Raw genomic sequence first — 24,208 nt, forward strand, 5'->3', positions numbered from 1 at the left:
TAGTGATCATGGTACTGAAAAGCAGGAAAATAAGACTGTTGGCTGATTTAAATATCAGGTTCTCTCTTTCCCTTAATTTTTCTAGAGAAAACTTTTTCCTTTTTAGCCTCTTTAATTTTATGCCAAATCACCTCAACAAAGAATGAACAAGCATCGACACTGGCCACCCTAAGCACTACTCAAAGTATTTAACAGGAAATTTTTGAGGGTTCTGGCTTAATGAAAACAAATCCTTAATACACTTGTGAGATATATAAACATTCCAGTAATCATTTTATTGTAATAAATAAGGCCTAGAAAGATAAGAAATCAGTTGTTTCAGTATGGTCTCTACAAAATCACATATTGAAGCTTTCTGGTCCCCATCCATCTGTCCATCCACTCATCCACCTGGAAGGTCCCGGGCCCTATGCTAAGCACTGGAGACCTAGAGACTGAGCAAGGCAAATGCAGACCCTAAGTCAGCAATTCCAATTGCTGGGGGGAGTCACACGATAGTGGGCAAACAGGAGGAGTGGGGGGTCAAGAGGGATGTCAACCAGTGTTGAGGGTTATAGGAGGCTTTGAACCTGAAGATGAGTAGAAGCTGGTCAGACCATAGACACGCAAGGGGATTCCAGGCAAAGCAAAACCTATGTGAAGGCTCAAGGCTGTACCCACCCCATTTGTGTAATGCTGAAAGAAACCTCACCTAATATATTTAAGTGTCCCTTTTGTCTGGTCCATTCTAATACAGATGTAAGATGAATCCTAAAACAATGAGAGTGTATCATTGTATAATAACTTTGCTACTTTCATAGTCTTCCCTTACTACTATGAGCCAGCAGAACCCCAATTTAAAACCCCTATAAGAAACTTCATTACTGTCATAGCAACCTCACTGCCTCTGCCAGACTCGGGCACTAAGCCACGAAAAGAAGCTCATTTATGGTAAAATAATCAAGTCACTAGAGACCAAGTTGATTATTTTGCACGGCTAGCAAAAGACAACCTGTTTCTAATTTAAACGCTAAGCCATTAACTCCCATCTTTTAAGTGTTTAAAAACGCATCTAAATAGATCACTGTGTAAACAAATCCAGGCAGAGATGCTTATGCTTAAAATGTTGACCTTTCCCTGATTACAGTGGGCCACATCCTCCTGGGAGGGACTAATTACTGGGGATTGACGCACTAACACTTGTACAGCCCAAAGGGATGGTTTAAGAACTTCCCAGGACAATTGGCTAAATAATCTACCTACCAAACCACCCCCCACTGGTTTTTTTTGACACTGGGCTGGTTTAAAGTGGAAAATTTTCCCATTTTAAAAGGTTTTCCTTTTTTCTCCTTTCTAAAATACAGGTTAACTCTTTCAGCATAGCTGGTGGCCAGAGAAAGGAAGGTTTAGATGCTCATGAGACTACGGAAAGCTCCTGCTCTGGACTCTCTGAATGTGTAATTCAGCATGCTTGGCTTGTAGCCTAACATTAGTCAGGTTAGTGCTCCTTGGGTCTGTCTTATGCCTCAAGGTAATGAATGGGTGCTCTGGTCTTGGGACTTATTACTAGACCACAAATGTTGGAGTCAACAAATGCAGACCAAGGGAGTCCTAAATAAAAAGCTTCTCTATTAAGTGCCAAGCAAAAAAAGAGAGCGAGAGAATGCAGGCTGGTAATCCTAGACTCCTGTTCGCAGGCATCACAATATTTTCTTTCAGTAAAGGAATATATACTTGGGTTTGCTTTGTTTGTTTGTTTGTTTTTGGCATAAAACAAGTGGTTTCTATAATTACAATTACCAAAACCAATTCAGATCCTTCATAAAGTATGACCCAGCCCCTCTTCCAGGGCTGTTGGGAAATCGCTTATTGAGCTGGATAAACATAAAAATCCTGGGAACGCTGCCCCTCCCAGTTCTCTGACCTCCTGACTTATCACCTCCACTGTGCTCCTCCTGCTTGGCACATCTCTGTTTTAACTGGATTAGGCTGAGATCAAGGCCATATGTCTACCTGGAACAGGACTTCAGACACTAGGCCCATTGTTGTTTCCCTTGCTGTCAATCTAGCCTGCAAATCTGTGAAGACTTACAGCCAAGCCAGGCCAGGCCAGGCCCGTGGCAGAAAAAGTGATTTAGTAGGTACCTGGGCCAAGGATGACTCCGGGCCTTACCCCTCTAGTCATCTAGCCCCCAGGTAGGTCCCAATTCCTCAGGGAGCACATGTGCTCACTTCTGAGCCTGCAAAAGCTTCCCTATAAATGGGTATGGGAACAGTGGCACATTCTGAGTGTTGCATCGTAAGCCCTTGTTTGAAGTTCCTGGGAGAATTATATCGTCAGCTCTGGAGAGGTTCAGAGCACAGCGAGCCTCAAATGACTTCTGCAGGTTGCCTCTCTGCTTTGCCCCCACCCCCAGCCCTTCAGCCGAGAATGGTGCCCCCTTCAAGCAGCACGAAGTAGGTAAGGAACAGAGATCAAGTGGCTCCACCCACCAATTCAGGGCTTGAAGTTTTCAGTTCAATATTAGTGAAAAAAAACAAGTGGTCACATTTAAAAGTAGTTGAGATCCCAGAGAAGTGACAAGTGCCAGGCACGCTGAAACGTCTATGAATGAAACGTGTTCTCCTCACCTCCTCCAGTTACAACCCGCAGCCTCTCTGAGAGACCAAACACAGCTCCTAAACCCATGAACATGGTGGCCAGAGAGCCAAGAAGTGACTTGATGGTCTGCCACCTGGTGGTAACCAGAGTGAAACACCAGCTCACTAAATTCTTACCTTCTGGGCTTTAGATGGAAACCATCTTTTCCCAAAGTTTCAAGCTTCTTATTTAAAATGGCCTATTCTCAGGCTACAACTAACAAAACAAAGACATAGAGACAGAAGTTAGAAGATCCGAGTGTGCTCCCAGTTTAGTCAAAGTGCTTCCAGGCATCTCTGGAGCAGATCTCAGGAACCCCAAGGTTTTCCTCCTCCCCCGGTATGGGGATCAGGGTCTGTGTCATGGGTACCCTTTCCTAAGGGCATCATTTCTAAGACCCAGGGAAAATCATTGGGGTGGGAGAAGGTGTCTACCCCAGGCTCCATATATTATTCCAAGTAGACAAATAGAAGTAGAAGGAATTAGCATAAAAGCAATTCGTCTTCTGTGACCTCTCTGGTAATTACCACTGGTAATTTAAATAATTAAAACATGGAAGTTGCTAGTTAGTAGTTAAGTCAAGCTGGGCTCAGTCAGGCAGGAGCCACCCCCCGCCCAATTACTTTCCTCCCACTGGGTAACAACTCTGTTTTGGCCTGTGGATGGGTGCATGCCTTGAGCTCTCCAGCAGAAGCCCCACACCTGGGGCCTGGTTGGGGTTGGGGGCAGCACCCTTATGGCTGGGCATAGCCACAGGTGCCCAGAAGCCATTCCTATTCATTGGATTGAAATAAAGGGGTTTATTTGTTTACACAATTATGAGTTGCTCCTTGAATATGCAAATGAGGTTCTGATAAAGGTGGCAGCCAGTGGTGCTTGGTAACCTCCGCTCTTCTTTGAAGGAAAATGGGGTTTTATGAATCTCTCATGGTGATTCTACCCGCTGGGCTGATCACACTGAGCCACTTAAAGACGCCGAAGGGTGCCACCTTGAGAAACAGACTCAGGAGAACTCCCTGGGAAATGGAGTTTCTGGGCCTGGTGAGGTTCTCTTGAGACTTACAAAGGGGGAAAAGAGACCAGCAGGCAGCCACTCTCAGCCAGGAGACAGAGGTTTACTTCTAGAAGCCAGATCTTGGGAAGAGGCAGCTCAAAGGCTCATCTCACCCTGGAGCCACCCTCTTACAGCTGGGACAAGAAAGGGACAAGAGCAGCAGGCTAACTGGAGTCATGTTCAGACACAGAGCCACAATGAAACGTGTCTCCTATACCAAGCATCTGAGTGCAACACCCTCTCTTTGGTGTGGTTGGGCTGACTGCCTTTGGTCTGCCTAAGATGAATGAGGCAGAAGGATAATGAAGAGGAAGAAAAGGAAAGCAAATTACAGCCCCTAACACATGGCGTCTGCTCCTCAGTGACTGTTTACTGCACCGAATCAGGCAGATCAAGGCAGGAGAGGCATTTTTTTCTTCCTCCACGAGCAAAGGAAAGGATAAGTTGGAGGCCTTAACAAGTTCACCATCATGCACAGCAACTTAAAGGATGGGCCGATTCCACTGGACAACTCAGACTGCTGAGAGCAGCTGGGCAGAAACAAGAGGAGACTGCTCTGGAGGGGCCAGGGCCGGGGCAGGGATGGGCTGGAAGGAAAACTGGCCAGAAAGATGAACGCAGACACATTCTGAAAACTCTAAGCAGGATATCCCTCTAAAGCTGGCTCCTGCAGGCTACATGAAGTAGAAAGAGCAAAGACTCAGCACTGGATAGACCTGAGCTGGCTTACTAGCTGTGTGATCCCAGGAAAGTCACTTACCCTCTCTGAACCCCTTTTGTCATCTCTCTCACAGGAGTGTTGTGAGGATCAACTTCTGTGTTTGGAAGTGAAGACTGGAAGACTGTAACTCGCTGTGCAAATGTGGGTTAGCATCTTTGCAGAAAAGGGCTGACATTGCAGGTGCAAGGCTGCTACCTTTAGAAGGGTCTGCTTGCAAGGTTGGTCCTCAGCTGGCATCTGGACACTTGGCTCTCCGAGTGGACTCAGTCAACAGTAAACTGGGTCTCCTGTGCCTAGACTGTGCAAATAACGTGGTTTATGCTAAACACCTGCTTTCCTTCTGGGAGTCTGGAACTTTGGTATGTGTAAAGCAGAGGGTGCCTATGTGACCAGCCCCAGTCAAAATCTTGGGTGCTGAATCTCTAATGGGTTTTCTTAGGCAGAATCATCACACACGTGTTGCTGCATTTCTGTGATAGTCATAGCTCTGAATACAACTCCATGCTCTATGCTAAGTCCTGTGAGTCCTTTCAGGAAATGTGTGAATGTGGGGGATGGTCTTGCCACCCCTCCCAGTAAAGTACCAACATTATATACCTGCACCTAGCGTGAGCCGACAGAACCTTACCCACCTCAAGAAGGTCTGCTGTCACCACCTAGCTAGAAGAGGAGTTACAGGTAGAAGATGAGACTGGGCTGGCAACCCGATAAAAAGCCCCAACCCCTAGAAGGGGAGGTAACACGAGGGAGAGAAAGAACACTTTTGAAAGCCCACTGAACCAGTCACTGTGCTGGATGCTCACTCTATTTTCATTACTTCGCTTCCTCATCATCACAACAGTATTATTATCTCAATATTTTAGATAAAGAAATTTAGGCACAGAGGGACTGAGTAACTAGCGTGAGGTCACACAGCTAGCCAGAGAAGGAAGCCAGCAACAAAGCTGGCTGGCTGGCTGCAGAGACTGCGGAGTCTCTGCTTTTCCCAGTACCCACACTGCCTGCCCAGCTGCCACCCTCCTTGGCCTGTCAGGCTGCTTGGCTGGCCCTAGTTCCTGCTCTGCCAAGCAAGTCATGAAAAGTTTTCTGCAAAACTAGAGCAGGAAGAGAAACAGGACATCATTTAATTTGACTCTCATAACTACCATGTGCCGGGCTGCCTGGCAGACACCCTCCTTTTTCAGACAGGGAAAATGGGGCCCAGCGAGGGCCAGCTGATTAGGACAAGGGCAGGACCTGAGCCAAGGCCTCCTTTCACATTTTCCAGTGCCTGGTACACAGGAGAACTCAGTAAATACCTGCCGGCTGGTGAATGATGATTAAATACAAAATAAAAGTGGGCTCAACAAGAAACCAGAGGTTCATTCTCTGAATCTTCTATCTTTTAAAGCATTTTTCTTTAAAAACATCTGCAGAGTACTGACCAGTCAACAAAGAACTCCAGGTAACCTTCATTTGGTTTCTCCAGCTTCGGCGTCCCCATTTCTGCTTTCACTCCGACCAAGATGTCTGTGTGACCCTGCAGACACATGCAAGAAGGGTCCTCACTTGGGGCAGGCAGCCAGGCACCCGACCACCCCCTCCCCTCCCAGACGTACGCCTCCAGGGGACTCGCTTAGCATCAGTGCCGGGACTTGGAAAGTGGCCCTTTGAGAAGGTGAGGGGTCCTTCAGATGCATACAGACCCCCTCCCAGAGTTTGGCTTGGGTCTTAGATTTCCCTTGGAACAATATGCACTCCAAAAGCCCAGAGGGGCCTGCAACTGGTTCCCTAGAGCCTACCCATTCCTCTACCTGGGTACAGACTGTGGCCACAGTACTCACCAGCTTGACTCTGGCAGACCCACTGGTGTTGGACACCACGTCAGTTTCCACTTCAACACATCGGTAGTCTTCACAGCCACGGCCATCCATGCGGAGGTCCTCCTGAGTGCAACAATCAAAATCCTAAGGTTATAATCCTAAACCTCTAACAGACTCTTCAACTGACTCACTCCTTTCCCCCCACAGAGAACTATGTGGTACAACAACTCCTTTTCTCTTAGTGATTCATCCAAAAATTCTGTCCTCATAGGTAATAACATTACTATTTTACAAATGTGGAAATGGAGACTCAGAGAAGTTAAGCGACTCACATCCAAGGTCCCACAGCTAGGGACAGCAAAGCTCAGCTTCCAACCCAGGTCTGTCGGAGCACAAAGTCCAAACTACGTACCACTATACAGAACAGGCACACACAAACAAAATCTGAAAAGACAAAATAAAAGCTGTCTCTTTCCAAATCTGCAATTCTGAAGTCACAAGAAGTATGTCAGAGCTAGGGCTAGAGCAAGAAGATTGTCAGAGCTACAGGTACAACTGTCTTGGCTGTAGCCCTCCTACCCCCCAAACCCAATCAGATCTAGTCTGTAAACAGCTAAAAACAACTAACTGGTATCTTCTAAAAGATCTTCTAAAACAGGCATTCTCTAGAACAGGATCAACAAAGTTAGGCCTGTGGGCCGCCTGTTTTCATAAGCTGTTCTACTGGAACGCAGCCGTGCCCACTCGCTCAGGTGTTCTGTGGTTGCTCTCATACCACAGCAGCAGAGCTGAGGGGATAAGAGAGAGACCACATGACCTGCAGCCCCCAGATCATTACTATTTAGTCCTTCACAGGAAAAGTTTGCCAACCCCTGCTACAGAGGATGGGTTTCAGCGTGGCCTACGTACTGCCTGGCCTTATCCCCAGTTATTTACTTCCTCAATTATTTACTTCTATCGGTACAACTCATAGATAACTATTTTATGCTGTGGTTGTAATCCAGGACTTCCATTATTTATCTTGTTGCTCAAAGTGTCCCAGATTTGGCCACTGGGAGCTCCTTTGGGTTGGTTCTTGCATTCTCTCAACATGTCTCCAATCTCTTCTGAGCACTTCTTTACTTCTGACAATACGAGGTGTTCCAGCCACTTGTATTTTACCTGCCCCAGCCCTGGGATCAGCCCTTGTTCCAAGGAGCCCTGGTTCCTTTCATTGCAGAATAGTACTTAAAAACCAGGATCTGGGTGCTAAGTAGGTTCATCGCTACTGGGGTATCATTGCTTCTAGATCGTCTCAGTAGAACAGTGCTAGAAAATATACGTATGTGTACTAACCCACACACATACACACACCTATATTTATTTCTGTGTCTATCCACATATATGTTAAAAAGTCATGCGTTCATACTGAGAGCTGGTTCTAACCTACCTCCTTGTCTTATTTGTAACTTCTTTCTCAGACAGGGAGAAACCTGGCTCTCATTATCTACAATGTATTTATGTATTTGTTAAATCTCTGTATATACATAAAGTAGTTTCAGAATTACTACGCCATACGCCTGTGAAAAACAAATTTACTAATACAGTATTTGTGTAGAGTTCTTTTTGTCTTTAGCCTTACAGCACCCTCTCAAAATATTGTTTCCAGTTGTCTTTCCCCATCCTTCCTGTGCCTCTGTTACTCATCTGTACCCGTCAGTTCATTTGTAACTGCTGGGGTTCCATTTTGGGTCCCCCACATCCTGGCTACTTTTAATTACTATCACCAGGGCTCTAAGAGTCAAAGCTATCAGAAAAGGTGTGCTCAGAGAAATGTCACTCACCCCTCATCCCTCTTTTCATCCCCCCCCACCTCCGCTCTGCCTTCCTACCCCCTCCCACCAGCTCCAGGCAGGTGACCAATCTCTTTAGTTCCCAGTCCATCTTTCATGTACTTCCTTTGCACAAATGAACAGATAAGAGTATTTTTAATATCCCTTATTTTCTTATATAAAATATGGCATACTACAGATACTCTTTTACACATAGCTTCTTTTTTTAAACAATTAACAATACATATGCAGGAAATCACTCCACATCAGCTCATAGAGATTGTCCTCATTCTCTGCAAACATTTTTTGAAAGGTCTTTCTTTCAGCAAAAAAAATCATTAGCCTCATCAGATTCTCAAAGGGATTAATGCTTCTCAAAATGTTAAAAACAAAAAACAAACAAACAAACCAAAACCAAACAAACAAGCCACCACTGTTCTGAAGTATGTATCTGTCAGAGATTTATCTTTAAACTGCTTGGCTCACTGCATATCTGATTGACATTTTTATTTTGAGAAATTAAAATACAGAAAAGGAAAACACTGAATACTCCCACCACACAGTACCAACTACTACCATCTGTCCTGTTTGTTTCAACTCTTTAAACTCCTGTTAAAGGAGAGAAAATAAACATCCTAAATCAGGTTGAAGTCCTTTTGCAGCCCGTCGACTCCCAGCCATCCCCTCCCTGGAGGCAATCCCTATCTGAAGCCTGGGGAGACATGTTCTTGAAAAGCAACAGAATTTCAAGTCTAGGAGAATGAGTCTCCTGAACTCTACAGAGTGAGTTCTCTTCCCTGGAGGATCCCAAAACTATATAACTGTGTCTCTTCACAACCCCACCTACCCCCACCCACATGAAAGCATCCTAGGTCAATCTCAGCTTGCCCCATCCCCCAGGTGTGCCCTGCTAGGAAGTGAACACCTGGCCCAGAAACAGCATTTACAATGAGTCCTTGGTGGATTGTAGGTATGGCACAAGTGTGAGCAGTCACTAGGAGCATCAGTCATGGCCCCCAGGCCTGGTCCTGCCATTAACTAGCTGCTTGACCTAGGACTAACCCTAACCCTTCCCCTCTAGACTAATTTCCTCATTTGTAGATGTAGAGATTGAATTCAACGGCCTCAAAGGTGCGTCTCTAATTCTGTGGATCTATAAATTAAGAGAGCCACAACTATTTGCAAGAACTAATAGTAGCTACTATTTAATGTGCATTTACTATCGACCAGATAATGTGCTAGGAACACTATACACTTAACATGTTGAATCCTCGCAATAACCCTGTAATGTAAGAGAGCAAATTTTCATTCCATTTTACAAATGGGGATCAGGTTGAAAGATGCTAAATGGCTGGCCCAACGTCATAGCCAGTAAATAGCACTTGAATTCCAAGCCAGAGCTCTTAACCCCAATTCCACACAGTCTCCTGCATTCTAAAGAGTCTCTTCACTGTGCAAAGGAGGCAGCACAGGCCTCCCTCAAAGGACGAACTGGCTGGCTATACCAGTTCGTCCTAATGATGGTGATGACGACTGTGAAAGCAGGGAGGCCGCAAGGCTACAGGGCTTCCCACTATTGCTTTAAATTACCACTCACTCTAGTCACAACCCTTTGTAGTGACAACCCACTGTTCCAAAATGTGGCTGGAGGGGTGTCAGAAAACTGGGCCTCACCAGAGCTTGCCTTTCCAGCCTTTAAATCAGTCTCTGCCTCCTGGGGAAGGCTCAGTCAGGAAGGCTCCGGTGACAAGTAAGAGATAAACAAAAAAGCTACAAATTTCCCTTTCCAGGGACACGTAAAGTATAATTTTTTTCATAGAAAAAAGCACACAACAGGAGAAAAACAAAGTCCATGAATCACTGCACACAGGACTTTTAAAAATCCACTTTTCCTCATAAAAGGCTTAGGAAATCTCCAAACCTGCTTGGCCTGGCTCAGAGCCTGACGCCCTACCACAATTTTTATTCATCTGTAGTACGCAGGAGCTAAGGAATCAATCCATGTGTGAACACTTAAACATGGGCTGCCCTGAAGTGACAGCTCCATTTAAAAAAATCAATGGAGATGTCCACAGGTGACGGACCACACCAGGGAGTGGAACCTTGTTCTCAGCAGAGGGGACTGAGCACCTTTCTAGGTAAAGGCCTTCTGGATGCTAGGATGGCTCCTCATGACTTTCAAGTTGTTACCTGTGTGATCACAACAACCCTGCTGGTTGGGTGTGGCACAGAGTCACCGCCAACCTATATTTAAAACTCCGCTGTTCCACGCCAGCTTTTTGACCTTGAGCAAGTTAGTTCCTCAACAGCTCTGAGTCTGTCTCTTTGTCTAGAAAGCGGGAATAACCCCGACCCTACAGAGTTATAGGAGAATCCTCAGCACAGTGCACCACACAGGAGTCCCTGCTCAGCAGCTCCTTCTTCTGCTTCTGGCAGCACATATTAACTCATTGAATCCTCAAAAACAACCCAGAGAGAGGTTACAAGTAAGGACACTGAGGCGCCAAGTTTAACCTCCTGTTTGTGACAGAGTGGCAAGACAGATGACCCAACCCAGAGTTGCTGTTCCTCACACCCGGGTAACCCAGTCCTACTTCCTAATGGGAGTTGTCAGTTGGCTCTCCTAATCCAACATACTTGGGAGGATTTAGACTCAACATCTGAGGCGATGTTAACCACCTCCCACCCCCATTACCTTGCTTTGACTTGTCCAAGAGCGCAGAGCTTCCTGGAGGAGAACTGAGACCAGATGGCCTCCCCTACTAGAAAGCCACCCTACTTTGGAAAGGGCCAGCTTTGCAGGCCCAGGCCCCAGACACAGCAGGCAAAATGAGATGTTGTCCTCGTTCCACTTTCCAAGCCTGTTGGGTGGGCCTGCATTCCTTTAGGATGGGATCCCACTCACCTTGCAAAGGGCCTGACCCAAAGGCATACAATCCAGAGAGTGGCCAGCTCTTTGGGCGTGAAACTGATTCTCTCCTTGGAATCTGACCTCTGATCTGGGAAATACTTGGGAGGGAAAGGGAGTTAAAGAGGACCTGACAGGTCATGGTGTGGAGGGAGGCTGGAGAGGCCTCACAGAAGTAAAGGTGGGGGGATAGCATGTACCAGGGTGGAAGGCAGCTGGACAGCAAGTGGCTTGTGGAGAAGTGAGATACTTCAGCAGAGAGAAGTAGGGCTGTCACCAGAGACATAAAGACAGGCAGAGTCACACAGTCTACGTGATCCATGCTGGAGCCCTGAAAAGGCAGTACCCCAGAGCTGCCTAGGGACTTTCTAGGCCTGGCCACAAATCCCCCTTGTCCTGAGACAATTTAACAATCTCTAGCCCTCCAAATCAAAAGAGCTTAAATCTCAACAGCCACAGGCGGAACCCCACATGGGGTCACTAGGAAGGCTGCGGATATAGTATGGATGGTTCCGGACAAAGCCACACTTCCGATGGAAAAATCTTGACAGGGAGCCAACTTCTCTTCAGGGTTGCCCACATGCCAGGTGGTCCATATTCTCTTTTCTCATCATTCCTCACAATCCCTTTCTGCTCCCAGATGGATATGTTCTCATTTTACACAGGGGGCGCTAGCTCAGCTACTCAGGTAAGAATCACTCTTACTGTGAATGGTGGAGCCGGGAAAGGATCCCTGCTCAGTCTGACTCCAAGTCCTCACTCAAACAGACGCAGGAGGTCATGTGACCTTGTTAGGGGAACCACTGACGGAAACCGCCCACCCTGGCCAGACCTTATAGTAACCATTTGCATGAGTGATCTTACAACAGGAGGTCCTGGTAAGGAACACGGAACTAACAAGCTATCACCAACCGGAAGAATTCGGGAAGGGTCAAAAGGAGAGGGGACACCAGTCAATATGTCCTACCAACCTCCCAGAATCCTTCTCACTGGAATCCATCTTGGCTGAGTGATGCACACGCCACCATGAAGGACCCTGAGTCACAACGATTGGCCAGAGACAACCCAGAAACTAACCCCATCACCATAAAACCTGAGAATGCAAGCCACGTGGCAGAGCAGTTCTCCTGGGTTCCCTTACCCTGCTGCTCTCTGCCCGGGTGCCCCTTCCCAATAAAGTCTCTTGCTTTGTCAGCACGTGTGTCCCCTCAGACAATTCATTTCCGAGTGTTAGACAAGAGCCCACTCTCGGGCCCTGGAAGGGGTCCCCCTTCCTGCAACAACCTCAGGCAGGGGGGCAAAGATTTCTGCAGCAGACTCCAGGCTAGACCAGGCCAGAGGCTTGCCCATAGCCCAACGTCTGGTGACTGCATCAAAATCTCCCAGCATTTATGAAAATACCCATTCCCAGGTACCAGCCCCAGAGATTCCGATTCAGAAGGTCCAGGTAAAGCCCGCGAAGCTGTATTTTGTGAGTAAAAGGCGGTTCAAGGTTTCAGAATTACTGGGCTAAGACGGAGGTTAGCAATGTCTCTTCATGGAGGAAGAAGCACATATTTAGCTAGTTAAGCAAACCCCAAAAGAGTATTAAATGCTAATTCTGGAAATTCTGACATCTGCCCCCAAGTTCCTGAATATAAAAACCAGTTTGATACAAGTTAGTAAAACAAAAGTTGTACAAAGAAATGCAAAATAGGGTTCTAAAGAAACTTAGAACCAACGTGGGAAAAAGTACTACTTAAAAAGATAACAATACAGCAATATATGTCAATATATTATTTAAGGTCTAGGAAAATGGTGGGGTTCAGAACTTGTCCTCCCCCTTCTTATTTCCCCAACATGCTTTCAGAGGACAGAAGAAAGAGAAGTAGAAGTGGGGAGTCTCTCTGGCCTTTGGCTTTGAATCCGTTTTAAAAAAGGGAAAGTGGCATGCAAGTAGAGTTGGGCTTTGCAATCAGAAATATCTGGATTTATATCCCAGGTCCACTGTAATCAGAGGGTAGGGGGGCCCAGAAAAAGAGAACCAGGCATGGCTTTCTGGACAGAAGAGAAGCCATTTTAGGCCTAAGCATTTTTGTGATCTAAGCCTGACCATAATGCTTGCCCTTGAACAGGTCTCTGTAATCAATGATCTTGAGGGAAGTAAAGAATGCAGGAAAAAAGGAAAAGCAGTGAAGAAATAACAGTTGAGATAAAACAGAGCCCTAGTTTTTCCTCAAGGGATATACTTAACAATCTGATACAGATCTTTGACTTGTTCTATAAGAACTAAGGCCCCCACCCAGCTAGAGGATGGTAACCACAGGATAAGACCCCAAGCTGGTCTCAACCTGAGGAAGGATGATGTTGACTTTTGACCTTCGGAGACTCCAATCAACTAAAGCTTGGAGTCTGTTAACCTTTGCCCCAATTCTATGCTAAGTTCTCCTCTGCTCAAGCCCCTACATGAATATGCATGTGCCCTTAGCTTATTCTCCAATTTTGCTAATTGGATAGACACTGCTTTGGAAAAGATCCTCAGTGTCCCCTCACTTGCTGCAATTAATAAATCCTTCCTTCTCCCAATCTTTGGCTTGGTTGTGTCTTTTGGCTCGACACCCACCAAGAAGCAAACCCTGTTTTCGGGTAACACCACCACACACTTACTTTGTGACCTCAGACAAGTAATTTAATCTCTCTGAGCATAGTTCCTTATATGTAAAGTAGAGATAATACTTACCTTCAGGACTGTTACAAAGATTCAATGGGATAAAAATTATGATAGAATATGTACCTAACAAAAGTGGGACAGCTCAGCCTTCAAAGGCTGAGAGGGTCTTTAACAGAATCAGGGACTGCCCACCGCTTCCTACCCGGGTGTGGAACCTTGTAGACCCAGAAAGAAGCAAGTACGCATACAATCCTAAATGGATTCTCGCCGCCCGGTCCCAAATACGCCCTCATTGCCGGCTTCGAGCTGCACACGCCGGCCGCAGAGTGGTTTAATCACAAGGTAAACCCAGTCAGCCGCAGTCCTAGGGGAACCCGGCGGCCGGCGCCGGTACCGCTGCTACCGCTACCTGAACGCCATGCACAATGTACACCTTCTCCGCCTCACTCAGTGCCACAAACGCCATGCTGCCGAGTCTCCCCGCCGCCAGATGTCATCTGCCAGCGTCTCCCCCGCCGACCACGCCCCCTCCGCGCCTGTGCGTCATCAGCCCGCGCGGCGGCCGCTCCAGCCGCCGCCGCCACCACCGCCACCACCGCCGGGAGCTCGATGGGCTTCTCTTGCGCGCCGCCCTGTGTCTGGCCGAGTCCAGGGAGCCGCGGCGCCTCGTGCCGGGGAGCCATCGCTGCAGCCCGAGGCCGGATCGCGGGTCGGGGGCTGCAGGGGGAGCGACGGCGGCGGCGGCAGCCGAGCCCCACCGGGGACCTGGGACTGGGGAACTGCCTCCAGCTTCACGGTCAGTTGGGTGAGGAAACTGGGATTGGGTGAAAAAGCTGGGGTGAGACGAGAGGCACGGGCCGGGGCCGGAGCCGGAGCTGGAGGACTCGTAGTAGGAGAGACGTGCGGCGCAGTTTGCTCAGAGCTGAAGTTGAAGTAGCAGGTCGTGTGTGTTGAGAGACAGAGAGACAGAGAGAGACAGAGAGAGAGAGACAGACTCACTCCGAGTGAGGGGAGGCGGACGTCGTGATTGGCCTGAGAGGCTGTCTCCTTGCTCTCCTTCCTGCCCCCTGTCTTGCATTTCTCTGGTCCCTAGAATGGTGGAAAAGAAAGAGGCGATAAAGACCTCTTTAGGTCGTTCCCGGTGGGAAGGGTCTGGGCCAGAAGTGAATGCCCACTAGTCCCGAGGCGTCTTCACCCCAGGGATTCCCCCACCCCCACCCCCGCTCTCTTTCTGGGGCTGGCTGACCGAACGCTGACCCGGAACCTTTGTAGGATCCCCTTGCCCTGTGTGGCTGCCGGAGCATTGTCCCAAAGAGAGTAGTGGGGGGAGAGTCTTGGTCGGCGCTGGCTGGGGGGCGCAGCGCCCAGGCGTCCCCAGCGCTTCCCAGCAGTGACTGGTGATCGCTGGGAGCCGTGGACGAAAAAAATGCCAGCCCCGCTAGTGGCCAAGTAAGGATATGGGCCTTGAATATTCAGAAAGGATACCTGCAAGGTGAATGTGGGGTCACTGAAGGAGCCCATTAAGGCGGGGCTGACAGGGCACGAAAAAATTTTAAAGGGGCCACGTGGATAAATGGGGGAAAGTTAACCCAAAACGACAGAAACAAAGAGGGGGTCTGATGACTTTTCCAAATGCCCCGTTTTTGAGGAACCTCCCTGCACTCAAAAGTGAAAGTAACCCTTGACAGCTTGATCATCCAAAGAACATTTGGGTTTTCTCCGATAGTAGCTCAAATACAGTTTCACACATAACTCTTGGGAGCTTAGCATAGATGGGCTTTGTGCTGGCTTTGGAACACTAAGACAAGTGGAGCACAACTTCTGCCCAGAGAAGCTCCCCAGGCAGAGGGGAAGGACCCAGGGCCAGCATAACCACAGAACATGGTGGTTAAGAGCTATGACAGTGGCACCAGTGAACACAGTGGGATAGGGAGGTCAGTCCGAGGAGGGTATGGAGAGGAAGTACCTGCCCACATTCTTAAGCACTAAACTGCTGAGGCCCAAAATAGATGATCACTTCTTAGTAGACTGGACATTAGTTGTTTCTGATGTCTCTACATAATTCTCTGCAGGTGCACCTACAGGGAAGACATCCTGCAGTGTTGAACTTTGCCCTCCAGGGAAACTAGGAGAAGTGAAACTGGAAGTGTTTCCTCCCTAACGAAAGCACAGGTGCCCCCACCTGTTGTGGCACATAGATGCCTTTGTGTGTGGTTGGATGCCTGGATTCTAGAGAGGACCTCCGTGGTGAGATAACAAGGGACTGCTGATGTTAGAAATGGTATCTTGTGCTAGAGATTGCTCAGAAAGGAGAGACCCTGGATGTGGAATTTTAGTAGCTAGGATATCTAAGAAGATTGAGGGTCTAAAAAGTGGCAGTGAATAGATGAGAAAAGACACCGAAAGAAAATACTGAGTTTAGATACCATGGAATCATCTTTATATAAAGATTCATTTTTTTTTTTTTTTTTTTTTTTTGTGGTACATGGGCCTCTCATGGCCGTGGCCTCTCCCATTGCGGAGCACAGGCTCCGTACGCGCAGGCTCAGCAGCCATGGCTCACGGGCCCAGACGCTCTGCGGCATGTGGGATCTTCCCGGACCAGGGCACGAACCCACGTCCCCTGCATTGGCAGGCGGACTCTTAACCACTGTGCCACCAGGGAAGCCCAAGATTCATCTTTCAGTGAATCTTTTAAAATATAGAACATACATTTGAAGTGTTCCCCTGATAATTGACTAAGATTCTTTGCTGGAGAAGGGTTGGCAGTATTTGCTAAATAACATTATGAACAATGTCTGACATGTTAGACTAAGTAGATATAAGAGGTGTAAACAGTAGAATGTTCATTTAAAATTCTCTACTAAAACAATGACACCTTCACTAATTGTTTTGCTTCAATGCAGCCAGAACATTTTTATCACATTTGTTGTGATAACATGTTAGACATTTCAAAAACCTATAAATCCAGCGTTCTTTTTGGTTTACTGAAGCAATTCAAAGATTGTATGTTTGCCAGAAAATCAAAACACCAAGGATGGCATGTTATTCTGTTAACCTGCTTGTTTTCCCATCACTGTCAGATTCTTTTGGAGGCATACTGATTTATAGGTCTGTCTATTCTAAATCTCTGTACTTTTATTAATTTTATCTAACAGTAACTTAAGCATAATAGTGCTTATTATGTGCCAAGCACTACTCTAAAGCACTTTACAAAGACTAACTGATTCAGTCCTATTAACAATAGCTCTGTGAGGCAGGTACTATTATCCTATTTTACAGATTGGGAAACTGAGGTGCAGAGAGGCTGACTTGACCAAGGTCTCAGGTCGCACAGCTAGTAAGTGGTAGAGCCAGGATTTGAGGCCAGAAAACCTAGCTCCCATACCTGCATTCCTAACCATCCCCTTATGTAGCTGTCCCCTTTCATTTCATTCACCAGAGTATTTGAAGGAGGCCTGTGTTTGTTATGGAACTGGTAATGCCCTATAAGTTATAGTTAGTTTTAATTCCAAAAGCAAGGAATCTCTTCCTTTTCCTAGAGGAACATTGAACGTGGTGCTGATGGGAAGCTCATGTGTCTGTTTCAGCCAACTCTTTTAGGTAAGGGAAAAGGTTACATATAGACCAAGGAGAGCTTAACTCAAAGTACCTGAGATCCCTCAACGGCAGAGAAGGCCAATGGATCAGGTACAGAGGGTTGAGATAGGCATGGAGACCCAGATTCCAACCACGTGCTTATTCCCAGAATAGACATCTAGAAGCTCTTCAAACAATCAGGAAGTATTTGTTTGCATGCCTGTGTGTCCCTAGTGTTCTCGTGGGCCTGAAGAGATAAGAAACTGAAAACACACACCTGCCTAAAAGGAGTTTAAGATTTCTTATAACTGCGGAGCCCAGGCTCTTGAACTAGTACATGAACAAGACAAAATAAAGTGCTCAATTGAGACACATGGTACTTAGATGAGAGGCCGGCCTGTAATAAGATGCTACTTGTGCAGGCCAGGCATCAAGAGCAACAGGTAAGGAGCTGCTCCTAGCCACTGGCGGATAACAGTAACATTACACAGATGGAGTAAATCTGTCCCACCTAGCCTTGGTTAATTAAAGCAAAAAAAGTCAGTTATAGGAGAGCTTGGGGCAGTGCTGAGTCCGTGGTGCTGAAGTTGCAGAGAGCTCTCAAAAGAGACCTCTTAAAAGCCCAGCAAGGGAACATTTTATTCCCAGTCTTAAACAGAGGTAGCCAAGTTTTAGGCCTTTTCCTTTGCATTCTCACAATTAGCCCAGCACCCCCAGAAAAGCAAAAGTGAGCTATTGTTTTCCCTACAGATCCGTTTCCTTTAAACATTTTGCATTTGTCCTGCCTGTGCCTTGTCTTAAAGAATACTCGATATGAATAACCTGTCATAGTCAGGCCAGCAGGTCTGTCTGTCTTGTCATTCTAGAAATCATAACTTGTGGTTCCAGTGATAGAAAAATTGATGGGAATACATAGGTAAAGCTTATTTTCCTTTAGAGGAAGGGTCTTCACGTGTGTTTCTTTCTGAGCGAATGGCAGGGTGCTTCCTATGTCTTTCATTAGGGCATGTGTGAGAAAAGGGCGTCACATGTCCTGATTAGCAAATCTGGAAGTATTTAAACACGTACACACCCTGATAGTCATAGAAAGTAACAGAAGCTGAAGCAGCAGTGAAGGTGTGATGTCTGGCTATTGACCTTTTGGGGGAAATAAGAAGGCTAATGCCATGCTGCCTCGAATTTCTTCCTGTTCTCTGCATTTTAAAATCATTTGCCTTCCTCTTCAAAAGCAGATTTCCAGAGACAAATGGTCAGGTTATTGCTGACTTTTGACTGTGTAGGTAAGAAGACTACCTTGCATGTCCCACCTAATTCAGTCATTCATCCAGGCAATGTGAGGAAACACCAGGAAAACTCCCTCTTTTCATTGTTTTTTCCAAATTGTAGCATTCCTGGTAACATTCCATTGATAGAACTCTTTGGATTTTCTGGTCTACCTGAGACATGAAAATCTCCTGTTCAGGGTCAGTGGGGATGGAATGCCTTGGGGTAGGATTGATTTTTCACCTTAGGACAATGGCCCTAGTGGGACAAGTACAGTTCTGGCCTCAGTTCTGTTGCAATAAGTTTTGACTTTGCTTTGTACAAAGTGTGCGTTTCTAACCCAAGAAAGAGTAGCAGAGAATCTAGAAAGGCAGGTTGGCTAGGAAGATAATGATCTATGGTGGAAAGACTATTGGGCATCTATTCCAGTGATCTAGACTTTGCCACTAACTTGCTTTGTGACTTTGAGTAAGTCAACCTCTCTAAACCTCATTTTACACGAAAATGCCTATCTTACCAGGTTATAGAAGTCACAGTAGATCTTGGATATAGAGACATTTAAACATTGAAAAATGGTCATGTTTAACTTTAAGACTTCTCTCTTTTACCACTTTGTAATATTTGATGTATTTTGATAGTGCTTTTCCCTCTCTGCAAAACATTAAACGAAAAAACAAAGGAAGTGGTAATTACATGCCATACTTCATTGAAAAAATTGAACATGCTCAGGAAAATTGCTAACAGACAACTGTTTCTTTTTGAATATTAACAAAGAATGGGGAAAGAAAGTTAAAGGATACTTTTGATAATAAAAAAATCCAAGAAATTAACAAAGATGTTGAATTTGTTTCTGAGAACAGAGGAATCAGAATCTCAGCCCTGCAGAGGACTTTAGCAATCAGCTCAATGTTCCCTCTTGTTTTATGGGTGAGGAAACCGAGGCCCATGGAGGGTAACTGTCTCGCCCCAAATCATGAGGTTAGTGAGCAGCAGGGTGGGGAGTAGAATTCTGGCCTCTTGACTCCAAGCCCAGTCTTCATTCTGCTTAGCACTAGTCTCCCATCTATCTCCAAAGGCCTCTAACAAATGCCTCGCCTGGCAGGCGGGAGCTGTGGACTTGTAGAGTCTTGTTTCCTTGGGCCCAGGTTCCTCCCCAGACTCTGCTCTTGCACTGCCACTTACAGGGCCTGAGGTGAGTGGGATCAGCAGGGACCTGAAAGCAAAATGGCTCCCCTCCTTGAAGCCTGGTACAGTTGTAGTAACTGGTTCTCTCTTCTCCTTCCCTAACTCCTCTTTCAGACCCCTCTAAGCACTTTTGCTTTTAGTCCCTAAGAAAACCGCGCTCTTGCCTGGGTGATGTCACAGTGGCTGCGCATCTGCACATGGCACAGTGTGGGGCCAGGTGCCATTTTCAGCCTTTGCCTAGCATGGGTGGGCTTTCCCTCAGAAAAAGCAGCGTGCTGGAACTTGGCCCTACAGGAAGTGTTCCCCAGCAGAAGCAGATTTTAGGGATTCAATCTTAGGGTGACTCTCCTGGCTGAAGCTTCACAGCCCTCCTGCTTCCTAAGTTAAGGCAGGATCAGTCTTCTGAATGGTGGCTGGTGTTCAGCCAGGGCCCCAGCTTAGAGCACAAAATCCTTAAGTTCAGGTCTGTGGTCTATGAACAGCACTGCATGTGGCCCACCCGAGAGTGCCATCTCTGGGTGACCATATGTGGGCAAGAAATTCAAACAGTAAGTAAGCCAAGGTCACTGGTAGAAACATCAGCACCCTTCCCCCTTTTGTTTCTAGTTAATGGGCAAAGTTAATGATTGTAGTGAGTAGTTAAAGGTAGGCTCTGGAATGAGAGCAGGCTTGGGAGTGTAGCCTGTCTCCACTGCTTCCTAGCAGTATGAACATAGGGTAATCTTTCCATGCCTCAGTTTCCTCACCTCTAAAAGGGGGTGGGAAAGTGAGGACTTATCCTATAAGGTCGAGTAGCTATGAGGATAGAGTAGGATGAGGTGCGTCTAGCCTACAGCCCAGTATAGTAGACCTTCAGAAAAGAGTCAGGGCCCCACTCCACGTTGGGCGTGCCCTGCACTGTGGCAGCTGCCAAGCAAAAGGCCCATCTTGGAACCTACCCTGACAGAGGCCAGGGGCAGTTCAGTGTCAGGTGAGATCATGCACCTGATTACAAAGGGTTCCATGTACTATGAGTATAACACTTGTTGACAAATATTAATTGGGTAGCTAAATCAGTGATATATTGTTGCCTTTTTAAAGAGTTTCCTGCTGGGTTGCAGACTTCCTGGAAGGAGGAGTTAATGTAGGGAGATGGCCGCATAAGCAACAAGAGGATACCATCCGTTAGACCTAGATAGGAAGTTAGCCAGCTCGCTAACCATTTTATGGAAATCAGCTGACTCCTTGAGTTTCATTTCTTTACCCATCTGTAGAAGAGGCTGGACCAGAGTTTGGAAGAGGTCAGTTAGTCCCTATGGTCTCTTCCCGAAAGGCTGTGTTTTTTGAGGGCCCAAGTGTGTGAGGTGGCCTGGTGGGTGCTGTGCTCCATTAAAGAGGAAGCCACCAGCAGCAAAATGGCTCATAGAAGAAAGAATGCTCCTTCTTCCCCGCCCCCCCCCCAAAGAATGAGTATTATAGACTCCCAGGAGCGGAAGCAAAGTCTGCTTAGAGTCCTTTTCTAAGGTTTTTAAAAAAGAGTCACAGGGCTTCCCTGGTGGCGCAGTGTTTGAGAGTCCGCCTGCCGATGCAGGGGACACGGGTTCGTGCCCCGGTCCAGGAAGATCCCACATGCCGCGGAGTGGCTAGGCCCGTGAGCCATGGCCGCTGAGCCTGCGCGTCTGGAGCCTGTGCTCCGCAACGGGAGACGCCACAACAGGGAGAGGCCCGCGTACCGCTTAAAAAAAAAAAAAAAAAGTCACAAAGTTTAGAGAACTAGGCCTCCTTACTTGAGAGATGAAGACATTAAAACTAAGTTGAAGTGACCTCTCCTTAGGTCCATGAATTGTGTGCGAGGGAGCAGGAAGCAGAACTCATGTTTCCTGCTTGGTCATTCCTCCTTGTCCCCCTCTTGCAAAAAAGAAAAAAAAAAAAAGAAAGAAAGAAAAATCAGCCATGTGTGGTGCTCAGAATGTGGTCTGTGGCGGCAAACAGCTGGTTTTGGATCCTGGCTTTATCTGATCTAGGGAATATTATTAAGACCCTCTACACCTCACTTTTTCCATCTTTACAATGAATAATAAAAGCTCCTATGCTAAGTTGTTGTGAGAATTTAGAGGGGCTGCTTTGTGTACATCCTCAGTCTTAATGGGCATTCAGTTAATGATAGTGCCCATCTCCATTCCTATAGCAGCACTGCATGTTCTAGGCAAAATCTCAGCTGCACTTGGATTTCCTCATCTGTAAAGCAGAAGAGTTTGACTAAAATCTATTAGATGGTCTTTAAGGTTCCTTCCCACTCTAAAATTCTGACTCAGATAGTGATTGTTTTTTACCAGTTAATCTTATGCGTGGTCTTGTTTTAATTTTTTTCTCATTGTTGCAACATATGATAAAGCACGCTCATAAAAAAGGATGAATGCGTTACCCAAACGAATGGTAGTTTCTACTGATCCCCAGTGTTTGTGACATATGTCATCCTATATGTGGGTGTGTATTTTTTTTAATAGATCTAGAAAGCTAGGAGGTGGTAAACTAGCCAGTTGTAGTACTATAATCGTCAGTTGTAGTAAATGGAGGAACCGTTAGCCTCCATGAGCTTCCAAATCCCCAAACTTTTTTCTGAAATGGAGACTCATTGTTAGGAGTCTGAGTTTGCACATGAGTGGGTTTTATAGGAAGAAGGCAAATTTCGCTTACTGACCACTTGCTGGTTCCCTCAGTGAATTTTAATATATATAGGATTTGGTTTGGGCATGTTATATCTTCCTTCCTTCCTCCCTCCTTCCCTCCCTGCCTTCCTTCCTTCCTTTCTGTCTCTCTCTTTCCCTCCCTCCCTTCCTTTCTTTTTTTCCTGTTTTTTGTTGAAGGTTAAGTATGACAGAGACAGCAGGCAGGCAGAGGGAGACAGACCCTCTTGTAGAGAGAGACACAATGTAGACTCCTTGGTAAAGATCTTCTAGCACAGGCCAGCAGCTCTGCCTGTCTGGACACCTTCCTTGCCTGGCAAGGTGTGGTGCAGAGGGTAAGATAAGGCACCTTTCCTTTGGACCACACCCTTACCGTTTGGAAAGAGCTGAGTGACTCATTCTGGTTTTTTATGAAACATTTCAAACAGTGATTCATGGTTCATTCTCTTTTTCTGAGAATCATCTAAAAATGGGTATGAAATTTACAATCCTTTTGGATCCTTACACAAATTAAGAGATTTGTAACTCAGATAAATTCATTTTTTCCTAGATCAGATTTATTTCCAAAGCTTCCAGGGAATGGGCCATTTATTCATCTGTAAATCTGTGGGGCTGGTTTGTGAATACTTGAAGTCCATCACCCTAAAACGTGAGAAGTTTTGAATCTATACAGTTCCAAGATCTGCTTGTATGTTGTGCATGAATGCATGTGTGGATGTGAGAATGTGAGTGGGTGTGCTGTTTTAGGAAAGTAATCTTCACAAAGTCCTTTGAGATGCCTTTAAGGACTTGGTTTTAGATATAGCTGAGCCACCCATGACTTTAGTGTAGTATCTTCTCTCAGGAAAGCAGCTGGCAATCTGAGAGGATCTGGGGTTCTTGGGACATTCGCTGGACTGAGAACAGTGGGATTTGGGGGTTCTAATACATCCAGTACTGAACTTTTATGTGATGGTCATGCCTTTGACCCTTGTTCATAAAGCATGGGCTTTTGGTCAATTTTCTTAGGCCAGGTGATGGATTTATAAGGGTTTGCCCCCCACTCAACAAGTAATGATTAACTACAGTCACTGTAGCTGGATTTTGCCCATCACTAATTGTCAACACGAGGCCAGGCCAGGAGGCTAGCCTGGCCAACAACCATCTATGGGCCATAGTGGAATGGGGCCTCTGAGCTTGGCCTTAGAATCACCACTTTCAAACCCTTTCAGTTGCCCAGCCATGGATAGGCAGCATGGGAATTGAGTCATAAGTGATGTACTGCAAGGCCGATCCAGAACCCCAGTCCCTGGGGCTCACAGGACTCTAGATGGCACTTCACTAAATACATTTTTGTCTGCTTATCTGGATTAGTGGAAGGGCATGATTGTGGTCAGGCATAATGAAGCACGTGTGTTATAGGTGGATCTGGAGGCAATTCTCTGGACCAGAAGCAGTGGCGTTTTTTGGAAGTTAGCACTAATTTCAGTCATTTCTTGGTTTTTGCTTCTGAAACTCTAAGAAGGAAGACTAGATGGTTTTCTTAGATTTCCAACACTCTGCTCCCCACAGAGCTCAGGTTGTCACTCTGGACACCATCTCTGCCTTATCATCAGGATCACCTTCTCTAGGGAGCTCCAGAACACCTCTGGTCCTGCGAATCTCTTTCTCCTATAGTTTTACCAGATTGGGAGCTCGGAGAGGGAAGGGCAGGGCCTGACCAGGGCAGCACACACACATTATTGTCATCCCTGGGTGTGAGTGCCCTGCACAGTTCCTTGTGTTTAGCGGCTGTTTCATGCATGTCTTTTTGAGTTGAATTGAAGAGAGGGGGCTTGAGAAAGCAAACAGGGCAAGGGCATGGGATGAAGAAGGTAGGGAGGGAAACTGGAGGAGGCTGCCCCACAGTGGTATGAGCGGGCTGGCAAGAGTGGTATTGAGGCTTCTGGGACCGACCAACCTCCCTGTGG

General features: G+C 46.5%; 1 protein-coding gene across 1 annotated transcript in view; it reads right to left on the reverse strand.

Annotated features, from left to right (window-relative positions):
- The window catches only part of EXOSC7 (exosome component 7), a gene marked incomplete at its 5' end in the record, with an annotated part of 29,150 nt that extends 15,118 nt beyond the window's left edge, over positions 1-14,032 (reverse strand). Inside the window, 3 exons of the mRNA XM_079712198.1 lie at positions 5,820-5,914; positions 6,219-6,320; positions 13,976-14,032. Coding sequence (XP_079568324.1) covers positions 5,820-5,914; positions 6,219-6,320; positions 13,976-14,032 — 254 coding nt within the window. The remainder of the gene's footprint in view (positions 1-5,819; positions 5,915-6,218; positions 6,321-13,975) is intronic.
- Positions 14,033-24,208: the final 10,176 nt, after the last annotated feature.

The sequence above is a fragment of the Hyperoodon ampullatus genome, assembly GCF_949752795.1.
Source record: "Hyperoodon ampullatus genome assembly, chromosome: 10".
Lineage (NCBI taxonomy): Eukaryota > Metazoa > Chordata > Mammalia > Artiodactyla > Ziphiidae > Hyperoodon > Hyperoodon ampullatus.